The following is a 27763-nucleotide window of genomic DNA, read 5'->3' as shown; positions in this document are numbered from 1 at the left end:
ACACAGAGTCTTGGCTCACATCAAACAGCAAGCTATAAAGGGTTTTAAAATGACTAGTGTAAAATAATTCAAACAGGAAACCAACGGTCAAATATTAAATATATATTTATACATAAAGTCATATGTGCATACAAACCATGATGGCGAGGAACCACTGTTGTCGTGCCATACAATTACATTCACCATGTCTCCTATATCGTAGGAAGAGGTAATTAGAAACCAGTCTTCACCACCAGATGTAAACAAAACCTGTGGTGATGATGTCCGACTTAAACAATGCCTTGCACTTTGTCCAGTGTTGCCTTTAATGTAGCATGAAACGTTTGCTGTAGTTCTAGCATCATACCGCCATCCAGTGACAATGCACATAAGATACTTAAACGGGTCAGAAGGATCACTTGGAAAGGGTGTCACTATACCATCCTACAAAAAATATACTATGTAATATATATCATGAAAAACCTATCGTGGTTCCTAAAATTGTCTCTTTGAATCACATATAACTATTTAATCGTTATTGAATTTGACATTTGATTTTATGATTCCAGAGTGAAAGAGCAGGACATTGTTTGATCATGACTCTGTCTAATGAACATACTTCCAAATGTCCCAAAAATATCCATTCATCATTAAACTTAGTACAGAGTTAAGATATTATGAACACTAGTGTTTCTTTTTGATGTTGTGTTTCTTTTGTGTCGTAGTTCTCCTCTCATATTGGATACGTTGCACTCAGTTTCAGTTTGTAACTGGGATTGTTTTTGCTCAATTAATTTATGAATACTGTTGTCTTTATTTTTACAATGCTGCGTTTTGCTTCTTTAACTTTTAACCTTGATAAACTGACTTTTCGCTGTGATTCTGTATGTGCCTGTCTAAAGTCAAAGGCTTGGTTTGCTATCCAGCATACATTTTATTTCGTTATCAGTTTCACGTCAAACATTCGGTTTACCCTTTTGAATCCTTCTCAAATGCTGTCTTGTATATATAGCTTACAGTATATGTTTTGCTCATTTAACACAAAAGGCCGTATTGTGACCAATCTTTGTCATTTGGTTTCCAGTATCCTATTTCTAAACTGCGTACTGCGTGAACATATTTGCTGCATGAATTTTGATGTTCTTATTTATCGATTGATATTAAATTCTGACTTAAAAGCTATTTCGGATACCGAACAATAAATGCACATCACGTGTTTAATGATAGCTTTTATCAGATCTGGTGCCCTTCATAAAACATGTCTGTGGATTGTTAGTCCACGATGGTAGCAAGTGCTAAGTAGTCTTTACTTTAATTTGCCACTGACACAATTTATGAAAGTTTGTTTTTTTAAGTTTATGTGAAATATGTTCTACTGCTATTAATAAACAAAGGCTTTAACTCCCTCAATCAATTTTGATTAAAGATGATTATAGCTATTCCTTATAGATCATTCATATTTTATCTTATTGCTCATGGTTTTGAGCGTTCCGTATCAAAGAAAGTTCATAAAAGCTATACAGATGAGTTATTTTCAGTTATTATGTTTAGGGAGATATCTCTATAAAATTCAGTTGAACGTTTTATTGTTAAGGAAATATACAGCTTTTCAATGATCAAAATTTGTGTTTGTTAAACTGCTATATACCAATATTTTTTTTGATAAAGTGGTCAGTTCAACTTTTTGGAAATTTTGATATCTTTGTCAAAGGTCCAAAGTAATTATTTCGTCAAGTCTTAAAAAAATACTGAACTTCGAGGATAATTCAAAATGGAAAGTCCCAAATCAAATGGCAAAATTAAAACCCCAAACACATCAAACAAATGAGTAACATCAGTCATATTCCTGACTTGGCTCAGGCATTTTCTTTTGTAGAAAATGGGGGATTGAACCTGGTTTTATAGCAAACTTAACCTCTCACTTACAAAATTTGAATCTTTTCGATCAGCTTGCCTTGCCCTGTAAAGACCCAGAAAATATATCAACCAGACCAATATCACTACTGTAACTACAACTGGGTTGTCAAAGAACGTCAGAAATAGTAAAGCATCTTGAAATGGATCCACAATGTGAGGTAACACGAAAACTCCTCCAGCAAAATCGGTAAGATGATCACATTCGCACTCTAATGTTTCGCTTGATGAAACAGGTGAAACCTGCAAATATAAGTTTTCATAAATTATGAATAAGTATATAATAGTATTACGAGAGGTACATTTTTTTGGTAAATTCCTTTAAGAAATTTTGATTTATTAGAGTCAGCATCAAAACCAACAACTATAGTTCTGTAACCATTTTTGGTCATGTGTTGTCTGCTTTTATCAAACTATCAAATTTAAATTACCCATTATTTTCCTTCTACTAGCTAGCGTCCTGTAGTACTAATAGCGGAAACAATTTGATATTGCTGTCAAAATTATGTACAGATTGATCTTTGTTTAAGTTAATGGTCATCTGTGTAAGTTTGTTTTATGAATTTCAGATTTAAGACAAATGTCTTGATAAAAACAGTAGAGGTTCCAGATTTTTTTCGTCGTTTTTTTTTTACCAAAGCAAGTTAAATAGTCTGGACTGTGTGTTACTCGTTGATGTTTGATTTTGTTACAACGTCTGATGTTTCTGGGTTTTACTATAAGTCGACTGTCAGTTGTTAATGTGGTTCAGTGATAGTGTCTAAAATGATTGTGATTCCTGTAATTCTCTCTGGAAAAATAAAAAAAATCACTGTTATCATTTGGTCAAGCACTTTTTGGAAATCAAACCAGTTGTTGTCTCATTATCTCGAATAGGGAGATAAAAGTGCAAACCTAAGCCTTAAATTTACTATTTAACATTTTTAACACTTCTCCAAAAAAGAAGTATACACAAATATTTGTCAACTAACTTAATTTCGCGAGCAATATATTTTCGCGAGTAGAAAAATAACGTCAATATAATAAATCGTCGCGAACATATCAACCTTGGACATTTCCTTATCCTTGTTTCATTTGTATTTTGCAACATTCCAGCAGCGCCTTCATACCATATTAGCTGGCTTGTAATTCCTATCATAATTTCCCTATTAGAGGATTGCTGCTCACAAGGAAGCTATTAAACCAAGAGTTCAAAATGGTAAAGTTGAGATGATCATCCCTTCGCTCATATTACGGACGACATCACGAGTTAGTTGACCGTCATTGAATAACCGTTTCACAGTTGACATCGGAAATGTTCCTTGTCATTACTCCAATTCCCTGCCCTTTTTACGAAGAAGACTATTTACCGGGTTTGTAATAACATGAGCAACACGACGGGTGCAACATGTGGAGTAGAATCTGCTTATTCTTCCGGAGCACCTGTGATCATCCCTAGTTTTTTGGGGTGTTTGTGTTGATTAGTCTTTAGTTGTCTATCTTGAGTCTTGTGAACTGTGATTTGTCTGTTTGTCTTTTCCTTTTTAGCCATCAGGTCATCAGTTTATGTTTGATCTATGACCTTGACTGCCCTTCTTGTATTTTTGACCCCTCTGTTCTAAGTCGACATACTGCCCGCGAAATTTAAAAACTCTTTGATTTAACGTTTGCTCAATCGTATTGCGATTTCAAAATTTCTAGTATATTCATAAATTTACATTTTTTTTTTTTTTAAACACAAAAATGTATGATTTAAATTTCATAGGTCATATATACAAACGTACAAATGAATGAAACTCTACCGAAGATATGAACAACCTTTACTCAATATCAAAATTGGTGGCTCAAAAAAGTCCGTTATAAATATTTTTGATATCATGGTAATACAGCGAAATCAAATGCACGCAATTTGTCAGCAACACCGATTTCACGAATATGATACATGCACAAAAGGTACACTTACAATATACGGTATATAAACTAAAAAATAATGTACTATCGACTAAAAACAGTGTTTTATGTGTCTGTTAGTAAAATGTAGTCAGTTGTGTTGCAAACTAAAGGCAACAGTAGTATACCGCTGTTCAAACTCATAAATACATGGACAAAAAACAAAATCGGGGTAACAAACTAAAACTGAGGGAAACGCATTAAATATAAGAGGAGAACAACGACACAACACTACAATGTAACACACACAGAAACGGACCAAGCAACAGACAAAATCCCACGAGAATAACAAATATAACATCAAAACCAAATACATGAATTTGGGATAGACAAGTACCGTGACACGTCAAATCGCAATGTGAATTTACACTCAAAAATAAGAGAAAACAAACGACGCAACGTTAAAATGTAACACATACAGAAACGAACTATAATATAACAATGGCCATATTCCTGACTTGGTACAGGACATTTTTAAAGAACAAAAATGGAGGGTTGAACCTGATTTTGTGGCATGCCAAACCTCCCCTTTTATAGCCATGTGAAATATAACATTAAGATGACAACTCAACACCACAGGACTACAATATAAATAAATTGGAGAATACAATTGACAAAGAAACACACGAACAACAGCCAACAGAAGGCAACAAGTTGAAAATTTTAATACGCCAGAAGTGCATTTTATCCACACAAGATCTACTAGTGATGCCCAGATACAAAAGTTTGAAAGCGGAAACAAGCACCAAGTCGAACAGCATCGATAACCAAAAGATCAAAAAAGTTGTGCCAAAAACGGCCAGGGTTTTCTGTTAGTTACCAGAACATCCTTATCATTTAGAATAATTTATACTTTTGCAAACAGTAAATTTGCAAGTCTGTCATGTGTAGTTACACAAAATGGACTTTGCTAGATCAAAAGTAATATCTTACATGTATTTATTACAATCTAGTATGTATTAACATGAAGATATGGTACGAGTGCAAATGAGACAACTTTCCATCTTAGTCACCATGTGTAGTTAAAGTAAACATTAATAGGTAAAAATGCGGTCTTCAACACAGAGCCTTGGCTCACACCGAAAAGCAATTGTCAAGGGCCCCAAAATTACTAGTGTAAAACAATTCAACCAAACAAACAATCGGTCTAATCTATATATTAAAAAAAGAGAATCGAGAAACACTAATAAATAACACCAAAAAACGACAACACTGACCTACGGGCTCCAAATAGGTTTATGCAAATGTAGCAGGTTCAAACGTTTTAAGAAGCACGAACCGTCATCTAAGCTGAATCAGCAGTCTAACACTGCAACATGAAGACATACAATGATACACTATTATATAGCGATTGAAATAGTCTAACTCCATCAAAAAGATATACATAGAATAAGCTAAGGTATCAGCTCTCTCAGATAAAGTTGACCTTAGATGAATAGAAACATGACACAATATACATAAGGGTACAATTTAAAAAAAGATACCCTTGGACATTATTATGCCTGTGTGGGTTACTCATCAAAGTGTGCCTTTCCCGTGGGATGTTTTGCTAGCTATAAAACCAGCTACAACTCACTATTTTCTATAGAAATGCCTCTACCAATTCCGGATTTTGACAGATGATTTTCACCCGGTTTTTTTTTGGATTGATAACGTTTGATTTTTTTCAATTTATTAGGACATCGCCATTGTTTGGTATTTTCGTTATACCTTTTTCAAATTTAGATCACACAAAAACTATTACAATATTATAGTTCTTTAAAAAGACGATTCATAAAGTAACCCCTTTTTCATTAAGCAGAAACGGGAACGTGTTCCTCTCGTTTCCTATTGATTGGTATTTTACATCTCTCCTTCTCTATAGATTATTATATTACATCCCATGTTCTTGTATTTTTGACCCCTCTGTTCTAAGTCGACATACTGCCCGCGAAATTTAAAAACTCTTTGATTTAACGTTTGCTCAATCGTATTGCGATTTCAAAATTTCTAGTATATTCATAAATTTACATTTTTTTTTTTTTTAAACACAAAAATGTATGATTTAAATTTCATAGGTCATATATACAAACGTACAAATGAATGAAACTCTACCGAAGATAAGAACAACCTTTACTCAATATCAAAATTGGTGGCTCAAAAAAGTCCGTTATAAATATTTTTGATATCATGGTAATACAGCGAAATCAAATGCACGCAATTTGTCAGCAACACCGATTTCACGAATATGATACATGCACAAAAGGTACACTTACAATATACGGTATATAAACTAAAAAATAATGTACTATCGACTAAAAACAGTGTTTAATGTGTCTGTTAGTAAAATGTAGTCAGTTGTGTTGCAAACTAAAGGCAACAGTAGAATACCGCTGTTCAAACTCATAAATACATGGACAAAAAACAAAATCGGGGTAACAAACTAAAACTGAGGGAAACGCATTAAATATAAGAGGAGAACAACGACACAACACTACAATGTAACACACACAGAAACGGACCAAGCAACAGACAAAATCCCACGAGAATAACAAATATAACATCAAAACCAAATACATGAATTTGGGATAGACAAGTACCGTGACACGTCAAATCGCAATGTGAATTTACACTCAAAAATAAGAGAAAACAAACGACGCAACGTTAAAATGTAACACATACAGAAACGAACTATAATATAACAATGGCCATATTCCTGACTTGGTACAGGACATTTTTAAAGAACAAAAATGGAGGGTTGAACCTGATTTTGTGGCATGCCAAACCTCCCCTTTTATAGCCATGTGAAATATAACATTAAGATGACAACTCAACACCACAGGACTACAATATAAATAAATTGGAGAATACAATTGACAAAGAAACACACGAACAACAGCCAACAGAAGGCAACAAGTTGAAAATTTTAATACGCCAGAAGTGCATTTTATCCACACAAGATCTACTAGTGATGCCCAGATACAAAAGTTTGAAAGCGGAAACAAGCACCAAGTCGAACAGCATCGATAACCAAAAGATCAAAAAAGTTGTGCCAAAAACGGCCAGGGTTTTCTGTTAGTTACCAGAACATCCTTATCATTTAGAATAATTTATACTTTTGCAAACAGTAAATTTGCAAGTCTGTCATGTGTAGTTACACAAAATGGACTTTGCTAGATCAAAAGTAATATCTTACATGTATTTATTACAATCTAGTATGTATTAACATGAAGATATGGTACGAGTGCAAATGAGACAACTTTCCATCTTAGTCACCATGTGTAGTTAAAGTAAACATTAATAGGTACAAATGCGGTCTTCAACACAGAGCCTTGGCTCACACCGAAAAGCAATTGTCAAGGGCCCCAAAATTACTAGTGTAAAACAATTCAACCAAACAAACAATCGGTCTAATCTATATATTAAAAAACGAGAATCGAGAAACACTAATAAATAACACCAAAAAACGACAACACTGACCTACGGGCTCCAAATAGGTTTATGCAAATGTAGCAGGTTCAAACGTTTTAAGAAGCACGAACCGTCATCTAAGCTGAATCAGCAGTCTAACACTGCAACATGAAGACATACAATGATACACTATTATATATCGATTGAAATAGTCTAACTCCATCAAAAAGATATACATAGAATAAGCTAAGGTATCAGCTCTCTCAGATAAAGTTGACCTTAGATGAATAGAAACATGACACAATATACATAAGGGTACAATTTAAAAAAAGATACCCTTGGACATTATTATGCCTGTGTGGGTTACTCATCAAAGTGTGCCTTTCCCGTGGGATGTTTTGCTAGCTATAAAACCAGCTACAACTCACTATTTTCTATAGAAATGCCTCTACCAATTCCGGATTTTGACAGATGATTTTCACCCGGTTTTTTTTTGGATTGATAACGTTTGATTTTTTTCAATTTATTAGGACATCGCCATTGTTTGGTATTTTCGTTATACCTTTTTCAAATTTAGATCACACAAAAACTATTACAATATTATAGTTCTTTAAAAAGACGATTCATAAAGTAACCCCTTTTTCATTAAGCAGAAACGGGAACGTGTTCCTCTCGTTTCCTATTGATTGGTATTTTACATCTCTCCTTCTCTATAGATTATTATATTACATCCCATGTTTTTATATATTAATACCTGACATCCATCTGGAACCCATTTTCCGATAGTGTTATTCCAATATCGACAATTAATGGCAGTCGAGGAAATTCTAACAGATATATTCTGACTAATATTCCCATTGCTTCTATCGTTGACGATAACTCCTAAACTCCAGTAGAGCGATTTCTTTTCTGGTTCTTTTAAAAATGCTATTTGTGTATTACTAATGAGTGTCCCATTTTCTGCATCTGACAAAGACACCTGTTTATGAAATTCTATTGCAATCTTTACTGATATATTATATTGTGGACCATCTGTCATAAGCTTCAACATGTAAAACATGTTCGCTGGCTGTTTCACTTTAAGACGTATGAAGTTATCTTCTTTGGAATTCAAAATAAATTCGCTGTATTTTTCGTTTCCTGCAAAAAAAAAACAAAAAAAAAACAATACATATTTGTTAGTTTTTTTTAAAATTTATAATTGAATGGAACATTCCAAATAAAAACAGTTGTAAATTCAATATAAAGGTTTGTTGCTCTTCATTTAAAATATTTTTCTTATAACAGGACTGAGGTCCAAAGCCATAATAGCACAGTAAAGCAGACAAACCCAAATGCATTGTTGCAGTAATACTGACACAACAACACATGTACCACATATATACGCTGCTTCAAAACCATTCTCAAAGGGAATACTTCAAAACTAATACTTCTGATCTGAACAACATGTCAAATGTGCCCTCCTATTATGATTGTTTGTTCCTTTTTAATCATACAACAGTTTCGAACAGCAAAAAACTACTGTTACCTTTATTCTACAGTAATTCCAATACCCCAGGCGGTCTGATTTTTCTGAGCAATAAGAAATTGTTTCAAGATAGAAAAAATAATATTTACCCAAGGTTCTCTTCCAACTTATTTTCTCCGAGATGACAAATAACGTCAAAATTAGTTGTCGCGAATATGTAAAACTTGTATCCTTCCTTATTATGCTACATCAAGTAAATTAGAAAATCGCGAAATTAAATAGCTGCAAAGTGAACAAGAAAGGTTAAAACGCAAAACAAATTCATCGCGAAAATAAGTTTGTTTGCAGTATTTGTCTTTGGGCGTATTCGTATTTGTAAACCTTTATCTACTATTGTTTACAGCCCAATTCATAACAAATAAATAGAGAATATCATATGGCGTTTTCAATATCGCATCCGTATCAACCCGAGACACCAATATAATCCCAAGAGCTCTGTAAGAGGAGTTGATACGGTGTGTGATATTGAAAAAGCCATATCATATACACTTTATTATATACATATACCTGAAGCAGATGTTTTTTATGTGACATGACGTCATACAGATAAGAAGGTTTGACATGACGTCATACAGATTTTGATAAAGCCTTTGCAACAGTGATTGCAATCGATGACGTGACGTCATACAGATTAAAGGTGTGATAAAGCTTTTGCAACCGTGCTGATATCGATATCATCACGGGTGGCTGATACAGCACGCTTGCCATTGATTGTATTACACATACAATTTATCTGTATTTACTACTAAGTATATAATAAATGTTTTGAATGACACCGATATTTGGGTTTAACTCAAACATCTACATATTGTATAATTAGGTATAAAGAAGAGTTCAGTTCCAATCCAATCCTTATCATGTATTTTTTTTTCTGATGTTTATAGATTCTTACTTCCAATAGGTATGTCAATGATGATAGGCTTTGGTAATTTAGTTACACCAAGTGTTTTTTGGTTTAAATCCTTAAGAATTAGCGATATCATTGGAGAATTAATGTATGCAGATGACTTATCCCAAGATCTTGGATTCTTGTCTGAGAAAAGCATCTGTAATAGAAAAAGGAGAATTAATGTATGCAGACGACTTGTCCCAAGATCTTAGATTCTTGTCTGAGGAAAGCATCTGTGATAGAAAAAAAGAGAATTAAAGTATGCAGACGACTTGTCCAATGTTCTTGAATTCTTGTCTGAGGAAAGCATCTGTAATAGAAAAAGGAAATTATTAATTGCAGACGACTTGTCCCCAGATCTTGGATTCTTGTCTGAGAAAAGCATCTGTAATGGAAAAATGTCATCCCCACCGCATTGACATTTATAAAAAATAGAAAACCCCCGCCAAATATACAATTGAAATTAACTTTGTAACCACAACCAGTATAAATCAGAAAAAGTGCCCAAAAAACACATAATATTTACATATTACTGTCTTGTAACACCGTGTAATAGATATGTGAACCCAGTGCTTACATCTTTTTCGAGGGAACACCATTCATCATTCCTAAATATTCAAATATCAACACCCAAATAAAAAATAGAAGTGTCCTCCTTGAAGGTAGCATAGAATTTTCATGAACAGCCCTAACAGACTGTCATTAACATGAACAAGATTGTGTTTAGCATTTCATTTCAATGAGATAATTGCTTTTCATAAATACTTCAACAGTACCAAATAAAAAAGAGAGTCACTGACCTTATGTTGTTAAAAAAAACCACATATCATCCTACCAGTAATTCAGTACAATTATCTGCCCTTACGAGTGCAGTTTTAATTTGTTTTAATTTCAGGTACAGTGAAACGATAGTTTTAAGCAAATAAGTATTTTTTGCAACCTGTCTGGACAAAATCTACACAAAAATATACCTGAAATTTAAATCCATTCTTACTAGCTTCTTTGAGTTGTTCTTTTATTTCTGGTGGTAGTTTGAAGGAACTAGTGACGGTTTTGTTACCAATTTTCCTGGAAGTGCTAATATCTGTTGAAGTGTTCGTTGAATTGTTTAGTTTCGAAACTCCAACTACTAAATTCATGGTCTTTGTTGAGAATTCCATTGTCTTAGGTTCATCGTCTGACAGAGTTTTAAGTGCTGAATCAGCTATGATGTCAACTGTGTGAAGCAGCTTCTTTGTTCTTTCGATCTAATATAGAATTATTTATATATTTATATTACCGGTAATATGCGTGTATTGAGTCAGATAAAGAATTAAATAAATTGAAAATAACGTCACCTTGTTGACTATGTCACATACTTTGGTCATTGGAGGGCGCGATTTTTTGCAATACAAAACGTAAAAAGCAAACATTATATCTTATTCAGCCGTATAAGAAAAGCAAAATGAGAATGTTAAATTTGATGTATGCCTTTTTGTGCTACTTTGTTACATTTGTTGTTTATGTAGTGATATTAAGATGATAACACAATATTGACTGTTGTACCCCTATTTTTGACATTTTTACTCTTTGAGTATGTTTGTTTTGTTCATGCATCGTTGACAATGTAATGGAATTTGATGCGACTGTCATACAAGTGAGAGGTTTAGCTAGCTATAAAACCAGGTTCAATCCACCATTTTCTACATTAGAAAATGCCTGTACCAAGTCAGGAATATGACAGTTGTTATCCATTCGTTTGATGTGTTTGGACTTTTGATTTTGCCTTTTGATTTTTGATTTTCCTTTTTGAATTTTCCTGGGAGTTCAGTATTTTTGTGTTTTTACTTTTTATCATTAAAGAAACAGATTCCACTATAACTCGTGTATAACGACATTTCCCCATTGTCAAAATATAAATTTAAATTATCTAAAAAGCTCTAAATATAAAAAAAATAACTGTCACGAGTGGAGAAATATCGTAACACACTTGTTGCAGTTGTGGAATCTATCAGTGATTTACAGCTTTTGGTCTTTTAGATCTAAAACGGCTTATAGTTTGTCTCTCTATACGTTCTCTTATAAGCAACTTAACGAAAACATAACATACATGTAAATAACAAAAGAATTGACACACCTAAGTGATGTGTACTATTGGGTGTTGAAAAATAAGAAGGTAGGGAATATTTGTTTAAAACCGGGATTTTAGAAAAAAAGGAAAGGTGAAAAAGTGAAAAACTTGCAAAAAAAGCGTTATTGGGGAAAAGAATATGTTAACATGAAAAGAGGGGACGCGGGATTTTGGAAATGATGAAAAAAGTGAAAAATGGAGGGAAATTATATAAAAAAATATTTCAAAACGACCATCACCTTGTCTCTTGTTGCTCTTGAATGCCTTAATTGTTTTTAAACAGTTGTTTCTCAGAAAATTATGCTAAATGAGTTTAAATGTGTCGTCGAGATATAAATAACAAGACCCGCGGGTCAAAACCGACTTCTTACGTTATTTTAACATGCCAGTCATAAACATTTATTTGAATAGAAAAATAATTTCTGTTATAAAATAAATTCTAATAATTCCTGTTATATTCCTTAAACCATGATTGTAGTCAAAGCGGATAAGCAGTATGAAAAATAGAAACATAGAAATAGTTGTTTGACCTATTTTTGTATTTACCATTCGTAAATCTTCTTCAATGAACCGTTTTCAAATTCTCTCAAAAATTCTAAATATCTGAACTATTTTGATCTGAGCGTCACTGATGCGTCTTGTGTTACAAACGCGCGTCTGGCGTATCAAATTATAAGCATGGTACCTTTAATAACTATTAATATGGTTTCAACTGGATAAAAAAATGTAGAAAACAATTCTTAAAGAAGTTTCCATATTTCTGTATAATCTGATTAATGTTAGTATTGTAATGTAACATACATTGTAAGTGATCGTTTTACCTTTTTTTCTCTTGCCTTGATTTCTGCCTCTGTTTGTTGTACTTGTGTTTCTTGTTGTTCTTCTGGACTTTCATATGGAACTTCTTGTTCAGGTTCTGTTTCTTCTACATGTATGACATCTTCAGTTTCAGATTTATCTTCCACTATAACCTTTTCTTTTACAGTATGACGTTCAGGTACATGATTTAAATCCAAAAGATTGGAACTCGAATCAAAAAGTGACCTGAAAATAGAAAGACGTGTTATATTCATCAAAAAGGACAGAAAGACCGCAACCGGAATTTTAATGAACAATTAACATTGCATATTTTCTACTTTCCCCGATTCACTTTAATGTTATACTCACTTGACCATATTTTCTACTTTCCCCGGTTCACTTTAATGTTATACCCACTTGACCATATTTTCTTCTTTCCCCGATTTACTTTAATGTTATACTCACTTGACCATATTTTCTCCTTTCTCCGATTTACTTAAATGTTATACTCACTTGACCATATTTTCTCCTTTCCCCGGTTCACTTTAATGTTATACTCATTTGACCATATTTTCTCCTTTCTCCGATTTACTTTAATGTTATACTCACTTGGCCATATTATCTACTTTCCTCGATTCACTTTAATGTTATACCCACTTGACCATATTTTCTACTTTCCTCGATTCACTTTAATGTTATACCCACTTCACCATAATTTCTACTTTCCTCGATTCACTTTAATGTTATACCCACTAGACCATATTTTCTACTTTCCTCGATTCACTTTAATGTTATACCCACTTGACCATATTTTCTACTTTCCTCGATTCACTTTAATGGTATACCCACTTGACCATATTTTCTACTTTCCCTGGTTCAATTTAATGTTATACTCACTTGACCATATTTTCTACTTTCCCCGGTTCACTTTAATGTTATACTCACTTGGCCATATTTTCTACTTTCCCCGGTTCACTTTAATGTTATACTTACTTGACCATATTTTCTACTTTCCCCTGTTCACTTTAATGTTATACTCACTTGACCATATTGTCTACTTTCCCGGTTCACTTTAATGTTATACTTACTTGACCATATTTTCTACTCTCCCTGGTTCACTTTTATTAAAATCAGTATGTGATATCTGATCAGATATCTTGTCCATAACATTAAGTAACGAATCCTGTAAGAAAACTAAAATAATCAAAAACTTGTCATCATGAAAATGTTATGATGCTCAATTGTCATGATTTGATTATTTGCGCAAGACCTAATGTTGAGTGGTTTATAGTTATGAGTTGAATATTTTTTAGTGTTTTAATTCTTGGATTAGTTTTTCTATATTACAATTTGATGAAAATGTTTCTATGTTTCAATTCTTGGGCTATTTAATAACTAACTCTTATTACATTGACCATGGACTTTTTATTTCAAATAGGTAATAAAAAAAGAAAAAAAGAGGAACAATATTTATTTCTACTCATTTTCTAGCAATGTGATCGCCAACATCCTGATAATATCAATTATTGTATGCATGACGCCAGGGGCCTGTTGTTCAACTTGTCGTTAGCACTAACGCTCCGTTAAGATTCAATAAAATATCAATAAAATTTAACGTAACGTTAATCCTGTTCATCTCATAGTTAGTTTTAACGTTCCGTTATGTTGTTCTTAATCTATTTGAAATTTAACGATGGTAGGAAGCAGCATTACATAACTTAAAAACGGCATCAATTAAAAATGGCTGCTTTCATGATGCTACCATCTTATACGTTCAGATATTTCGCATCTAATCTTTTATGGTAATATTCTTTACAAAGCACAAAAAAGTCAGTACTCACCCAAAAAACTAAGAAAACCGTTAAACATACTTATCAAGAAGGGACATAGTTAGATACTGTTGTCAGGTCATTAAAGGTTGCATATTTTGGGTTTAATTTTGATTCACATTGCATTTGCATCGGAACTAAACACATTTATTTAAAAACCAGTTCTTGGCATGACACGGGTTATTTTCTTCTCATATATTTTATGACGGTATAATACTAAACCTCTAACGGGAGGGATTGTGCCTGATATTCATATGATGAAGACATAATCTTTCAATCAGTTCAATTGAGGTCTGGAGCTGGCATGTCAGTAACTGCTAGTAGTCTGTTGTTATTTATGTATTATTGTCATTTTGTTTATTTTCTTTTGTTTCCTATTCTGACATCGGACTTGTGGACTTCTCTTAAACTGAGTTTAATACGTTTCCCTCAGTTTTAGTTTGTAACCCGGATTTGTTTTTTCTCTATTGATTTATGAATTTTGAACAGCGGTATACTACTGTTGCCTTTATTTACTGTGCGTATTGTTTTTCTATATTGGTATTTGCAAGTGGTATAGGGGAAGGGTTGAGATCTCAAAAAACTTGTTTAACCCCTCCGCATTTTTGCGCCTGTCCCAAGTCAGGAGCCTCTGGCCTTTGTTAGTCTTGTATGATTTTTAATTTTAATTTCTTATGTATAATTCGGAGTGTAGTATGACGTCCATTATCACTGAACTAGAATACATATTTGTTTAGGGGCCAGCTGAAGGATGCCTCTGGGTGTGGGAGTTTCTTGCTACATTGAAGACCCATTGGTGGCCTTCGGTTGTTGTCTGCTCTATGGTCGAGTTGTCTTTTCGACACATTCCCCATTTCAATTCTAAACTGTATTGCACTCCGCTACTATGCATCCTGCTCCTTCTTACAGGTTATAATTTGGGATACGACAAAGGAGCGCTTTCCCGTGTTGTCAGTAATGTGACAGATGCCCTTATTGCGTTTAAGTTAACGACAAGTTTAACAATCGGCCCCCGGAGAAATAAATCAGATTTTTTTCATATGTGAAATTGTCTTTCCTTATTTCATTAGGATATCATGGAAATTCTTCGCAAAGTAATTACAATTTTTAATTAACTCTCGGTATTTGAAGACGGATATTATTTTGTTTTATTATTATTTTGTATGATCTAAAAAAAGAGAGAAATCCAGTCAAACAACTCATACTAATTATTATTTTTTTACCTGCACGTTATCCGATAAGGCATCTGCTTCCTTAGAAATTTGGTTCGAAGCTTCTAAGACATTTTCCATTGCAGCTTCATTTTCTGTAGGTAACACAGCTAAAACTGTAACCATTTCTTCAATTATCTGTAAGAAAATCACAGAGAAATAAATATTGTAATGGGTAAAATAAAACACAAAAAAACATACATAATCTGTTAATCAATCAGTTGTATTTTTTTTTGGTAAAATGTATAGGACTCCTTCATGTAAATAAAAAAAGAAAGAAGATACAACTTTAATAGTCGTATCACGTTTTGTGGACTTTTTTTAATTTGTCACAACGTTCTCTGTCTTATAAAAAAAAAGAAACACCAGAAGCTAACCATGTGTACTAGCTATATATAGGATGTTACGTATGGCCATATTCAGAAGTGTTTTTTTTAAATTTGTCATAGCGTTCTCTATCTGATTATATATATATTGAACTACACAAAGAAAAAGAAACACCAGAAGTACAACCTGTTTACTCGGGTGTTACGGATGGACATATTCAGAAGTGACATCTATCATATTATTCACGTTACGGATGGACATATTCTGAAGTAACACCTATCATATTGTTCATTTTACGGATGGACATATTCAGAAGTGACACATATCATATTGTTCACGTTACGGATGGACATATTCAGAAGTAACACCTATCATATTGTTCACGTTACGGATGGACATATTCAGAAGTTACACCTATCATATTGTTCACGTTACGGATGGACATATTCAGAAGTGACATCTATCATATTGTTCACGTTAAGGATGGACATATTCAGAAGTGACACCTATCATATTGTTCACGTAACGGATGGACATATTCAGAAGTGACACATATATTGTTAACGTAACGGATGGACATATTCAGAAGTTACACATATATTGTTCACGTTATGGATGGACATATTCAGAAGTGACACATTTATTGTTCACGTTACAGATGGACATATTCAGAAGTGTCACCTATCATATTGTTCACGTTACGGATAGACATATTCAGAAGTGACACATATATTGTTAACGTTACGGATGGACATATTCAGAAGTGACACATATATTGTTTACGTTACAAATGGACATATTCAGAAGTGACACCTATCATATTGTATACGTTACGGATGGACATATTCAGAAGTAACACATACCATATTGTTCCCGTTACGTATGGACATATTCAGAAGTGACACCTATCACATTGTTCACGTAACTGATGGACATATTCAGAAGTGACACATATATTGTTCACGTTACGGATGAACATATTCAGAAGTGACACCTATCATATTGTTCACGTTACGGATGGACATATTCAGAAGTGACACATATATTGTTAACGTTACGGATGGACATATTCAGAAGTGACACATATATTGTTCACGTTACGGATGAACATATTCAGAAGTGACACATATATTGTTTACGTTACAAATGGACATATTCAGAAGTGACACCTATGATATTGTATACATTACGGATGGACATATTCAGAAGTGACACATATATTGTTCACGTTACGGATGGACATATTCAGAAGGGACACATATATTGCTCACGTTACGGATGGACATATTCAGAAGTGACACCTATCATATTGTTCACGTTACGAATGGACATAGTCAGAAGTGAAATCTATCATATTGTTCACGTTACGGATGGACATATTCAGAAGTGACACAAACCATATTGTTCCCGTTACGGATGGACATATTCAGTAGTGACACATATATTGTTAACGTTACGGATGGACATATTCAGAAGTTACACATATATTGTTCACGTTACGGATGGACATATTCAGAAGTGACACATATATTGTTCACGTTACGGATGGACATATTCAGAAGTGACACCTATCATATTGTTAACGTTACGGTTGGACATATTCCGAAGTGACACATATATTGTTAACGTTACGGATGGACATATTCAGAAGAAACACATATATTGTTCACGTTACGGTTGAACATATTCAGAAGTGACACATATATTGTTTACGTTACAAATGGACATATTCAGAAGTGACACCTATCATATTGTTCACGTTACGGATGAACATATTCAGAAGTGACACATACCATATTGTTCCCGTTAAGGATGGACATATTCAGAAGTGACACCTATCATATTGTTCACGTAACGGATGGACATATTCAGAAGTGACACATATATTGTTCACGTTACGGATGAACATATTCAGAAGTGACACATATATTGTTCACGTTACGGATGGACATATTCAGAAGTGACACATATATTGTTCACGTTACGGATGGACATATCCAGAAGTGACACCTATCATATTGTTCACGTTACGGATGGACATATTCAGAATTGACATATATATCGTTCACGTTACGGATGAACATATTCAGAAGTGACACATATATTATTTACGTTACAAATGGACATATTCAGAAGTGACACCTATCATATTGTTTACGTTAAGGATGGACATATTCAGAAGTGACACATATATTGTTCACGTTACGGATGAACATATTCAGAAGTGACACATATATTGTTAACGTTACGGATGGACATATTCAGAAGTGACACCTATCATATTGTTAATGCTACGGTTGCAATTTACATTTTCATAAACATGAAAGGGGTTTGATTATGGCCATGATATAAATAAATAAACTGGTTATACATAACCACATGATACAAAACAAAGTCTAACACCTTCATTGTTTCAATAGTTGAACAATTGTTTGTTTAAGGCAATATATGTAATAATGTGTACAGATTAATCATTTTACAGGATACAGCGGGTTAGTGTTTATGAACAGTTATTTTTCATTCTTCACATCCTTTCACTTCCAATACGTTATATTTGTATTATCTTTATATTTTCTGAATAAGGCAAATACTTTTGACTTCGTTTTTGGAATCAATAAAAAAGAAACACCACTATACACAAAAAAAAACACAATCAATGAACAGCTGTATGTCGAAAATATAATCTAAACTATTCGTAGAGTCTGTTGTAATGTAAGAATCTAGATAATATAATCTAAACTATTCGTAGAGTCTGTTGTAATGTAAGAATCTAGATAATATAATCTAAACTATTCGTAGAGTCTGTTGTAATGTAAGAATCTAGATAATATAATCTAAACTATTCATAGAGTCTGTTGTAATGTAAGAATCTAGATAATATAATCTAAACTATTCGTAGAGTCTGTTGTAATGTAAGAATCTAGATGTACTTAAGTAGATGGAATTTCACTAATATTAGTGATAAAAGATGCAAAGGTGTATCAGGCTTTAAACAAATTGTTAACAAAAATCACAAACTATTTAAGTCGGTTATGGAGCAGTTGCGGATACTAAAGTGTACATTACCAATCGTGTAAAAGAATGAGATACAACATTACTATTTAAAATGCACTGAGCTGCATTGGGTTTAAAAAATATATTCTGTAACTTGCGTGTCGCATTTTCTTGGATTTTCATGGACAACGTTAGTAAAGTATCATCGGAACGATATTGTTGCTGATTTAGTATACCAAAAAAGTAGTGGTCAAATCATTATCAGAGAATACTAGGAGAGTGTACAGTTCGAACAGACATTCAGTATTGATCCCTTGTTCAAGACAACAGATTGTTTAAACATGAAATAGATGACCGTTACACATATTACATACTATAGAATAGAGTAGTGGTCAAATCATTATCAGAGAATACTAGGAGAGTGTACAGTTCTAACAGACATTCAGTATTGATCCCTTGTTCAAGACAACAGATTGTTTAAACATGAAATAGATGACCGTTACACATATTACATACTATAGAATAGAGTAGTGGTCAAATCATTATCAGAGAATACTAGGAGAGTGTACAGTTCTAACAGACATTCAGTATTGATCCCTTGTTCAAGACAACAGATTGTTTAAACATGAAATAGATGACCGTTACACATATTATATACTATAGAATAGAGTAGTGGTCAAATCATTATCAGAGAATACTAGGAGAGTGTACAGTTCTAACAGACATTCAGTATTGATCCCTTGTTCAAGACAACAGATTGTTTAAACATGAAATAGATGACCGTTACACATATTATATACTATAGAATAGAGTAGTGGTCAAATTCGGAGAATACAAAAAAATAAACTTGGTTGTGAAATCCAAGACAGCGATGGATATCATATCGAACTATAAACACATGTTATAAAAGTTGGACGTTTAGCTAGCTATACAACCAATCATATCGAACTATAAAAACATGTTATAAAAGTTGGACGTTTAGCTAGCTATACAACCAATCATATCGAACTATAAACACATGTTATAAAAGTTGGATATTTAGCTAGCTATACAACCAATCATATCGAACTATAAACACATGTTATAAAAGTTGGACATTTAGCTAGCTATACAACCAAATTTAACCACCATTTTCCTCGGATAATGATTGTACGTAACCAAGTCGGGAATACGACAATTGGTTATCGCTTGTTCTTTTGATTGATAGTGTTTGGTTTTGTCAGTTTTTACGGACTTCCCCATTTCGAATTTGCTTTTAAATACTAGTAGATATATATCATGATTTATGTCATTAAATAAATGTTTCATGAGGTTTCTTGGCGTTTACCCAAACGCTTTTGTATTTAAACTATTAAACAAAATATGCATGTAGATCTAATTCTGAAATATTACATCTAACTCCTGTTGTATAAATTGTTACGAAGATCTCCCTTTTATTATATATTTATTTAATCATTTATATACATGGTGAAGAATAAAATCAACTTTTCGAGATTCTTATGGTGTGTTCTTATGTTAAACTGTTACACCTCTGTCCCAGGTAGGGGAGGGTGGGCGTGCCTTCAAACTAGTTAAACCTCGCCACACTTGTATCATCCTGTCTCAAGTCAGGAGCCTGTGATTCAGTGGTTGTCGTTGCTGTATATCATATTTGTTTTTTGTTCATTATTTTGTTCATGAATCAGGCCATAAGTTTTCTCGTTTGAATTGCTTAACATTTGTCATTTTGAGGCTGTAGTAATTTCTGTCATTTGATCTCATACCATATCTTCTTAATTTTACATGTCAAATAAATATCGTGACATTCGCTCAAATAACAAACAAAAAATAAGTAAGAATGCTCCTTTGGTATCTTTCGCCTCTCTTTACATGGTTATATACTTTAAATAATGGATTCAACGTCATCAGTGAGAATGCTAATTTAAAATACTCCGATGGGATCTTCCTCGTATTCTATGTGACTTAAATTGAGAAAGGAAATGGGGAATGTGTCAAAGCGACAACAACCCGACCATAGAGCAGACAACAGACGAAGGCCACCAATGGATCTTCAATGAAGTGAGAAACTCCCATACCCGGAGGCGGTCTTAAGCTGTATGTTTATCCATTACGATTATGATAAATTTTTTGTTAGCAAAAACAAAAAGCATGACAGAGTGACAGAAGAACGAGTCAAAAACAATATGAATAAATAGACACATCTTACGTGCTCTTTTTCTTCTATCTCTATATGCATATGATGAATTGAATCCATCGTTGCTCCTACAATATTTCCAAATCCCTTCGTATCATTAACGAACTCCTCCGCATTGAAACTAGCTAAAATGCAAGAAAACGTTTTAGTTTTGATGATGAATTTACATTTTACTTCAAATGTGTCAATTTTTTTTAAATTCTTATGCGTTGAGTTAATAACATCATCCTAGAGAACAAAAATAATTAAAAGAGGGTAATCATAACTTCTTATTATTTTGATATTCAATTTGTTTTGATTTCTTCATGGTGTGGATTTTCTAAAATAATTTAGGTCTTTTCGCCATCTTTCATTAGGGTAAATCTCTGAAAGATATTTGAATTTAGAAAGAATTGCAATAATATCTGGCTTAATTTCAACTGGACGAGATAGACTGTCTTTGCTTTTGATCATGGGATGATTAGACTAAATATTCATTATTGATTACAAAGAAAGTTCAAATTCAGACAGGCAAAAATTAGTTCATGTTGTAATTGGTATTCCGTGACATCTTTATCGACACTCAAGCCGAGAGGATGCTCAAAGGGTAATGTTTACGTTAACTTGAGTACGGAAGTTGAATATTCGAGGAGTTTGCCAGCACTTTTAAGGAAACCAATCGAGTGCCTTTCTCTGCTGACCTTTTCTAATTTTCATGTTAATCGAAGTTCCTTCAGATAATAGAAAAACAGAAGATCAAAGAAGCTGGATTTTTCTTTTCACAAACATGTATATTGATGATGATCTCTCCATTAAAAATCCAAATTATTCTGAATCAGTCCTCGTTTATATATCTTCCTAAACTAGCGATTCTAGAAACTACATACACGGCTTTCTATGCCTAATTTTTAGACATATATATCGAGTTTGACTCCAAACGTCGTTTCAGTACCAGAAATTATGAAATTTACAATTTTGAAATTATAAATTTCCCTCAACTCAGCAGCATAATACATACTTTACTCGTGTGTGGAGTATATTGTGTCAACTCATACGACATTCTAAAGTTTATAGGATCAAAGTGGGGTGCTGATGTGGTTTTTAACTGTACAGTTTTCTCTTTATTTGGTTTTCTTCCATTATTTTCTATCTAGTTGTGTAACTCTTGACGTGAGTCGCTATTTGTGTTGATTTTCACCTTTGACTATATTGATACAGATGGGTCAAGCTGTGTGATATGGCTGCGTTAAAAGTTAAAGTCAAAATTTTTGTTTTCATTTTGTATACCCATATATTTTTATTTTACTTTTTTATGTTTGATAATACTTTTCTAAAGCCAGTTGTCTTGTAAATATATTATTTATGTTTACATAATTCTGGCTGATGGATCCAAATTACTGTCAATCTAACCGATTATGTCTGTTTGGGTTGCTCACACAATTTTGTCAATGAAAAAATCTTAAAACAGCTAAAAGATAAGTTAGACGTTTAGCTATCTATTTAACTCGGTTTGGCCCACTATTTCTATTTTTTTTTAAAAGTGCCTTTACCGAGTTAGGAATATTAGTAAATAGCTTGATTTTTATTCTTCCGCTAACTGATCAATTAGTCAAGCTTTTGATTTTATCAGGTTTTATTGAATTTCTCCATTTTTAAATCCAAGTTCGATTTCGTAATTTTGTTAAAACATATTTTGTGAGCAATTTCATCGTTTATAGAATCATCTATATCTAATAAAGATTAAAGCATTAAAAGGATATCTTCCGTCATAAAGCGGTCTATGGAAGGCCATTTTAGTCAGAAATTGTCACAATATAAAAACAAGGGGATTATGTATGAAAAGACCATGCGAGGGCTGCATTAAGCCTGTTAAGGTCGTTTAAAAATTCCTTTATCATGTTAGTAGCTTTTTGTGATTATTCTTAACTTTCTCCACAAACAAGTAGTAATTTAAATGCGTTCATCGTCTGGACACACATGAAAAAGATGTTATGTTTTAGGTTTGATTGTTTCTGCACTTAACATCTCCTTGATTTTGATCTTCATACTAAACTACCAAAAAAATCACTTTTCTACACCATAATATCTAGATGTTATTTTTCGAAACGTTAATTGGTAGTTATTAAAGGTTCAAGGATTATAATTTAATACGCCTACGCCAGACGCACGTTTCGTCTACATAACACTCATCAGTGGCGCTCAGATCAAAATGCTTAAAAAGCCAAACAAGTACAAATTTGAAGAACATTGAGGATCGAAAATTTCAAAAAGCGGTGCCAAATACGGCTAAGTTAATCTATAGGTAAGTCATTTGATCCCGCTGAATGCCACCAAAAAATAGCTTACACCGGTTGCAGAAAACATTCTGTGAAATGTTAATGGAATAGCCCAGTCTCGTTTGAAATCATAGAACACCATGAATGCAAAAAAAAAACAAACAGGAAAATGTCACTTTCTTAAAAATAAACGATAAAGATGGTTTTTCTTAAACAGATATCTATTCTGAAATATATACACCTTAGGGAAAACAGTCATTTATACAACTTTCTGTTTGGGTCAGGCCGCCGAAAATAGAGGTCATCAGTAGTTAGCTGAGGGAGGAAAAACTTTAGAAAGCGATCATCAAGAAACTTTGATTGAGTATGATCCTTTTTTCGAAATTAAAATTGAAGTAAAAACATCTTTTGTTTGAAGTATTTACGGTACTTTAAACAGGTCTCATTAAAAAGTATCACGCATGGTGAATTGTTTAAACAGGGTCCCAGATAGCTTCAACTGGATGAAAAAGTTGTGTAATTTTAGAGCTTATCCGAAATGGAATTAATAGCGATCATGTGTATTATAACAATGACTCTAAAGTCTTGTATTATCTAACCTTGTACTCTTTACGCAACACCTTTCTTTACTGTTTTCTTCTTTTATGTATGTACCATTATATAACGTTTGTAGTATCAGTATGCATAACTAAACTTAAAATGTTTTTATATGTCTATTCATTTGTTGTCATGTATGATAATTAGACAAACAAATTACTCCTTGTTTCCTACCTTTGCTCTTTTCCTAAAGTAATAACCTAAGCAGATTGTACACCTTGTTTTATAAGAAAAGAAGATGTGGTATGATTGCCAATGAGACAACTCTCCACAAGTGACCAAAATGACACAGAAATTAACAACTATAGGTCATCGTAAGGCCTTCAACCTATAAGCAAAGCCCATACCGCATAGTCAGCTATAAAACGCCCCAAAATGACAATGTTAAACAATTCAAACGAGAAAACAAACGGCCTTATTTATGTACACAAAATGAACGGGAAAAAAATGTAACACATAAACAAACGACATCCACTGAATTACAGGCTCTGAATGACACCTCTTAACATTTAGAGTTCACTATCGTAATTGATTTACAATAAAGTCATTTCATGTATATCATTGTATAGGTTATGGAAAATAGAAGTTAACACAACAGATTTTCCAAAAGACGAGAAAGTGTGAGTATGTTCTAAACAATGCTTATTGAGAGGTAAGTTTTATCCGAATTCGACCTCACAATACAAGCACTTTGATTTAACTGATATTAACTAATTTTGGTAGAAGTGCATAATGTGAACTGGGTATGAATCTATACAGGAGTAAGTGTAGGTACTGAATACGTACCATCATTACAAAATACGTACCGTCGTTACAAGTATTATCATCGGCGTCATAATGCATCATTGCTGGCAGTTCACAATGGCACACACTGGACGAACAAAGCAAAGGAGGATAACAACTTATATTTCTAACTGCTGTCGAACAAGGGTCAAGGTATCTTCCGGCTGTAATCAAAACCTTTATATCAGCTATGTTAAAAGCAGACATTTATAATTCTTAATGTTTTGCACTGTTTCAATAAGTTTGAATATAAAAATATAATTATTCATTGTTTCCAGAATAAATATTTTTCCTTTCCGCCAATACGTAATAGGGAGCATGATAATGACGAAATAAGTGAAACTGCAAACTACTGCTCACTGATGATACCCTTGCCTGTCGAGGATGTTGTAAAGTGATGAATTTGAAAACGCATCACACGGTTAAGCTGACTATTATAAATCCTGAAACCAACTTTTAGAAATCCTTGTATTGCATTTCCTGACAAAAATTTTCAACTTGGCTATCATGTGTAATATTATACAAGTGTTCGAAGTAAACCGGAAGTTGTTTAGTGATCAATCTGAAAAATCACACGGAAAAGCTTGTAACCAAATTTCAGGAATCCTTATGATGTAGGTTCTGAGAAAGATGCGACGAAAAATCTGGCTGATGACGGATTGACTGACAGATGGACGTATAGATTGTCAGACAGACTGATGTAAAACATTATACCCCATATTTTTAGAGAAGGGTTATAATTACAATAAACAGTTGTATTATATAAGTAACTTTTTTTTTTTTTTTAAATATTTCTGTTTTGTAATCAACTTTTAATTTAAGGTGGTACGCACCACCTTCACTTATATTAATTTGGCTCGTTTAATTTGAATAAAATTTTGACAAAGTATTTACTTACAAAGTATGACCCCTTGGCAAAAATATGAAAATTTCTAAAAATTTGAACCACCATTTTATGAGAAAAATTATACTGGTTATATAGCAGTTTGATAAACACTAATTTTGATCATTGAGAAGCTTAATATTCCTTTAAAAACACAACGTGATTAAAACGTTTAACTAATTTTACAGAGTTATCAACCTGTAGTGTTAGGTACCACCTTAAAGATATTAGATGTGGTAACAGATCACATTCAACTTAACACCCAAAACCAAAGATGTGAACAACTATATATAACCGTACAAAGTTACATGCTTTTATCATCAAACCCTTAATTCTTTTAAATCTATGCACGAATCTGTACGAAACTGACTTTTAAGATACTTACTTTCATTACAACTATGTACATTTGGGTTATAATACTGGGTAGTGTTACAACCACAAACACCACTCGCACAAATCATATTGCCATAACAATTTGAACCATCTTCTAATGTTTGACACGGTTCTTTATATTTTGCTCCTATAAATGAATACATGTTATTTTGTTAGTCTTGTATGATTTTAGTTTCTTTTGTATATTTCGGAGTTAAGTATGTCGTCCATTATCACTAAACTAGTAAACATTTGTGTTAAAGAACCAGCTTAAGCACGCCTCCGAGTCGGGAGTTTCCCGCTGCATTAAAGACCCATTGGTGGCCTTCGACTGTTGTCTCGATGACACTTTCCTCATTTGAGTTATCAATTTTAGGATACATACATGTTATAACTTGATATCAAAAAATGTGAACAAGAAGAATAATCAATAAAATAATGTTCGGTAAAAACAGTCTTTCTCACAATGTTTAAATATGTATTATAAACACTACTCAAATTTCAGAAATACCGTAGTCTTATTGGTAATGATTCCAATGTTGACAAAATTAAGGAAAAAGTGGACATCAATGTATATGTATGTAATAAGTACTAATAGATGTATGTAATAAGTACTAATAGATGTATGTAATAAGTACTAATAGATAAGTACTAATAGATGTATGTAATAAGTACTAATAGATAAGTACTAATAGATGTATGTAATACGTACTAATAGATGTATATAATACGTACTAATAGATGTATGTAATACGTACTAATAGATGTATGTAATACGTACTAATAGATGTATGTGAAAAGAATTAATGGATGTATGTAATACGTAATAATAGATGTATGTAATAAGTACTAATAGATGTATGTAATAAGTACTAATAGATGTATGTAAAAAGATCTAATGGATGTATGTAATAAGTACTAATAGATGTATGTAAAAAGATCTAATGGATGTATGTAATAAGTACTAATAGATAAATACTAATAGATGTATGTAATACGTACTAATAGATGTATGTAATAAATACTAATAGATGTATGTAATAAGTACTAATAGATAAATACTAATAGATGTATGTAATAAGTACTAATAGATAAATACTAATAGATGTATGTAATAAGTACTAATAGATTAGTACTAATAGATGTATGTTATAAGTACTAATAGATAAGTACTAATAGATGTATGTAATGAGTACTAATAGATGTATGTAATAAGTACTAATAGATGTATGTAATAAGTACTAACAAATGTATGTAATAAGTACTAATACTTCACCCCCTTCTATCTTTACTTTGTGATAATATATTTCCTCCTTACAATATGCACACAGATTCCCTGCTTTTACATAGGCAATGTACATTCATAATGCTGGGTCTTTTTCAAACTTAATGACATTTGTTTCTGTATTTTTATTAGAGATTGTTCAGAGGTTGAGTGCTCTCATTGTTCAATAACGAACGGTATTGAGGAAGATCTCGAACATTGCTTGATCTGTGTTTGATGATATTAGGCAGTGTGAAACAGTTTTATAAAATACAGTTTGAACAAAGTAAAATTAGAGTTTAGAAACGTAAAATTATATTTATTTTTTTTATTAAAAAAAGACATAACAAAAGAACGGGGAAGTGATTTCACTTACAGCAAAGTAAAATTTTAGTGCGGAAACTGCATATCCACCTTTTTTTCCTATTTATAAAGTGATGTTACTCATGAACGGTAAGATAGACGCGAACCAAATAAGAACTTGATTGTGTTTGATGGTAAAACGAATTGTATACAA

General features: G+C 32.7%; 1 protein-coding gene across 7 annotated transcripts in view; it reads right to left on the bottom strand.

The window, feature by feature from the left end:
• Positions 1 to 27763, bottom strand: part of LOC139482733 (uncharacterized) — a 151694-nt gene that overhangs the window by 23325 nt on the left and 100606 nt on the right. For 5 of the 7 annotated variants that reach the window (XM_071266797.1, XM_071266798.1, XM_071266800.1 and 2 more), the window contains 11 exons: positions 25996 to 26130; positions 24751 to 24891; positions 21105 to 21217; positions 15590 to 15715; positions 13626 to 13720; positions 12561 to 12783; positions 10601 to 10876; positions 9633 to 9786; positions 7967 to 8352; positions 1906 to 2136; positions 137 to 423 (listed from right to left, as the gene is read on the bottom strand). In XM_071266797.1, the coding sequence (XP_071122898.1) occupies positions 137 to 423; positions 1906 to 2136; positions 7967 to 8352; positions 9633 to 9786; positions 10601 to 10876; positions 12561 to 12783; positions 13626 to 13720; positions 15590 to 15715; positions 21105 to 21217; positions 24751 to 24891; positions 25996 to 26130 (2167 nt within the window). The other 2 variants (XM_071266803.1, XM_071266802.1) reach the window with 2 other exon arrangements.

Source organism: Mytilus edulis, chromosome 7 (genome assembly GCF_963676685.1).
Source record: "Mytilus edulis chromosome 7, xbMytEdul2.2, whole genome shotgun sequence".
NCBI classification, from domain to species: Eukaryota; Metazoa; Mollusca; class Bivalvia; order Mytilida; family Mytilidae; genus Mytilus; species Mytilus edulis.
The sequence above is the reverse complement of the archived record's forward strand: the minus strand, read 5'-3'. Positions and strand labels throughout refer to the sequence as shown.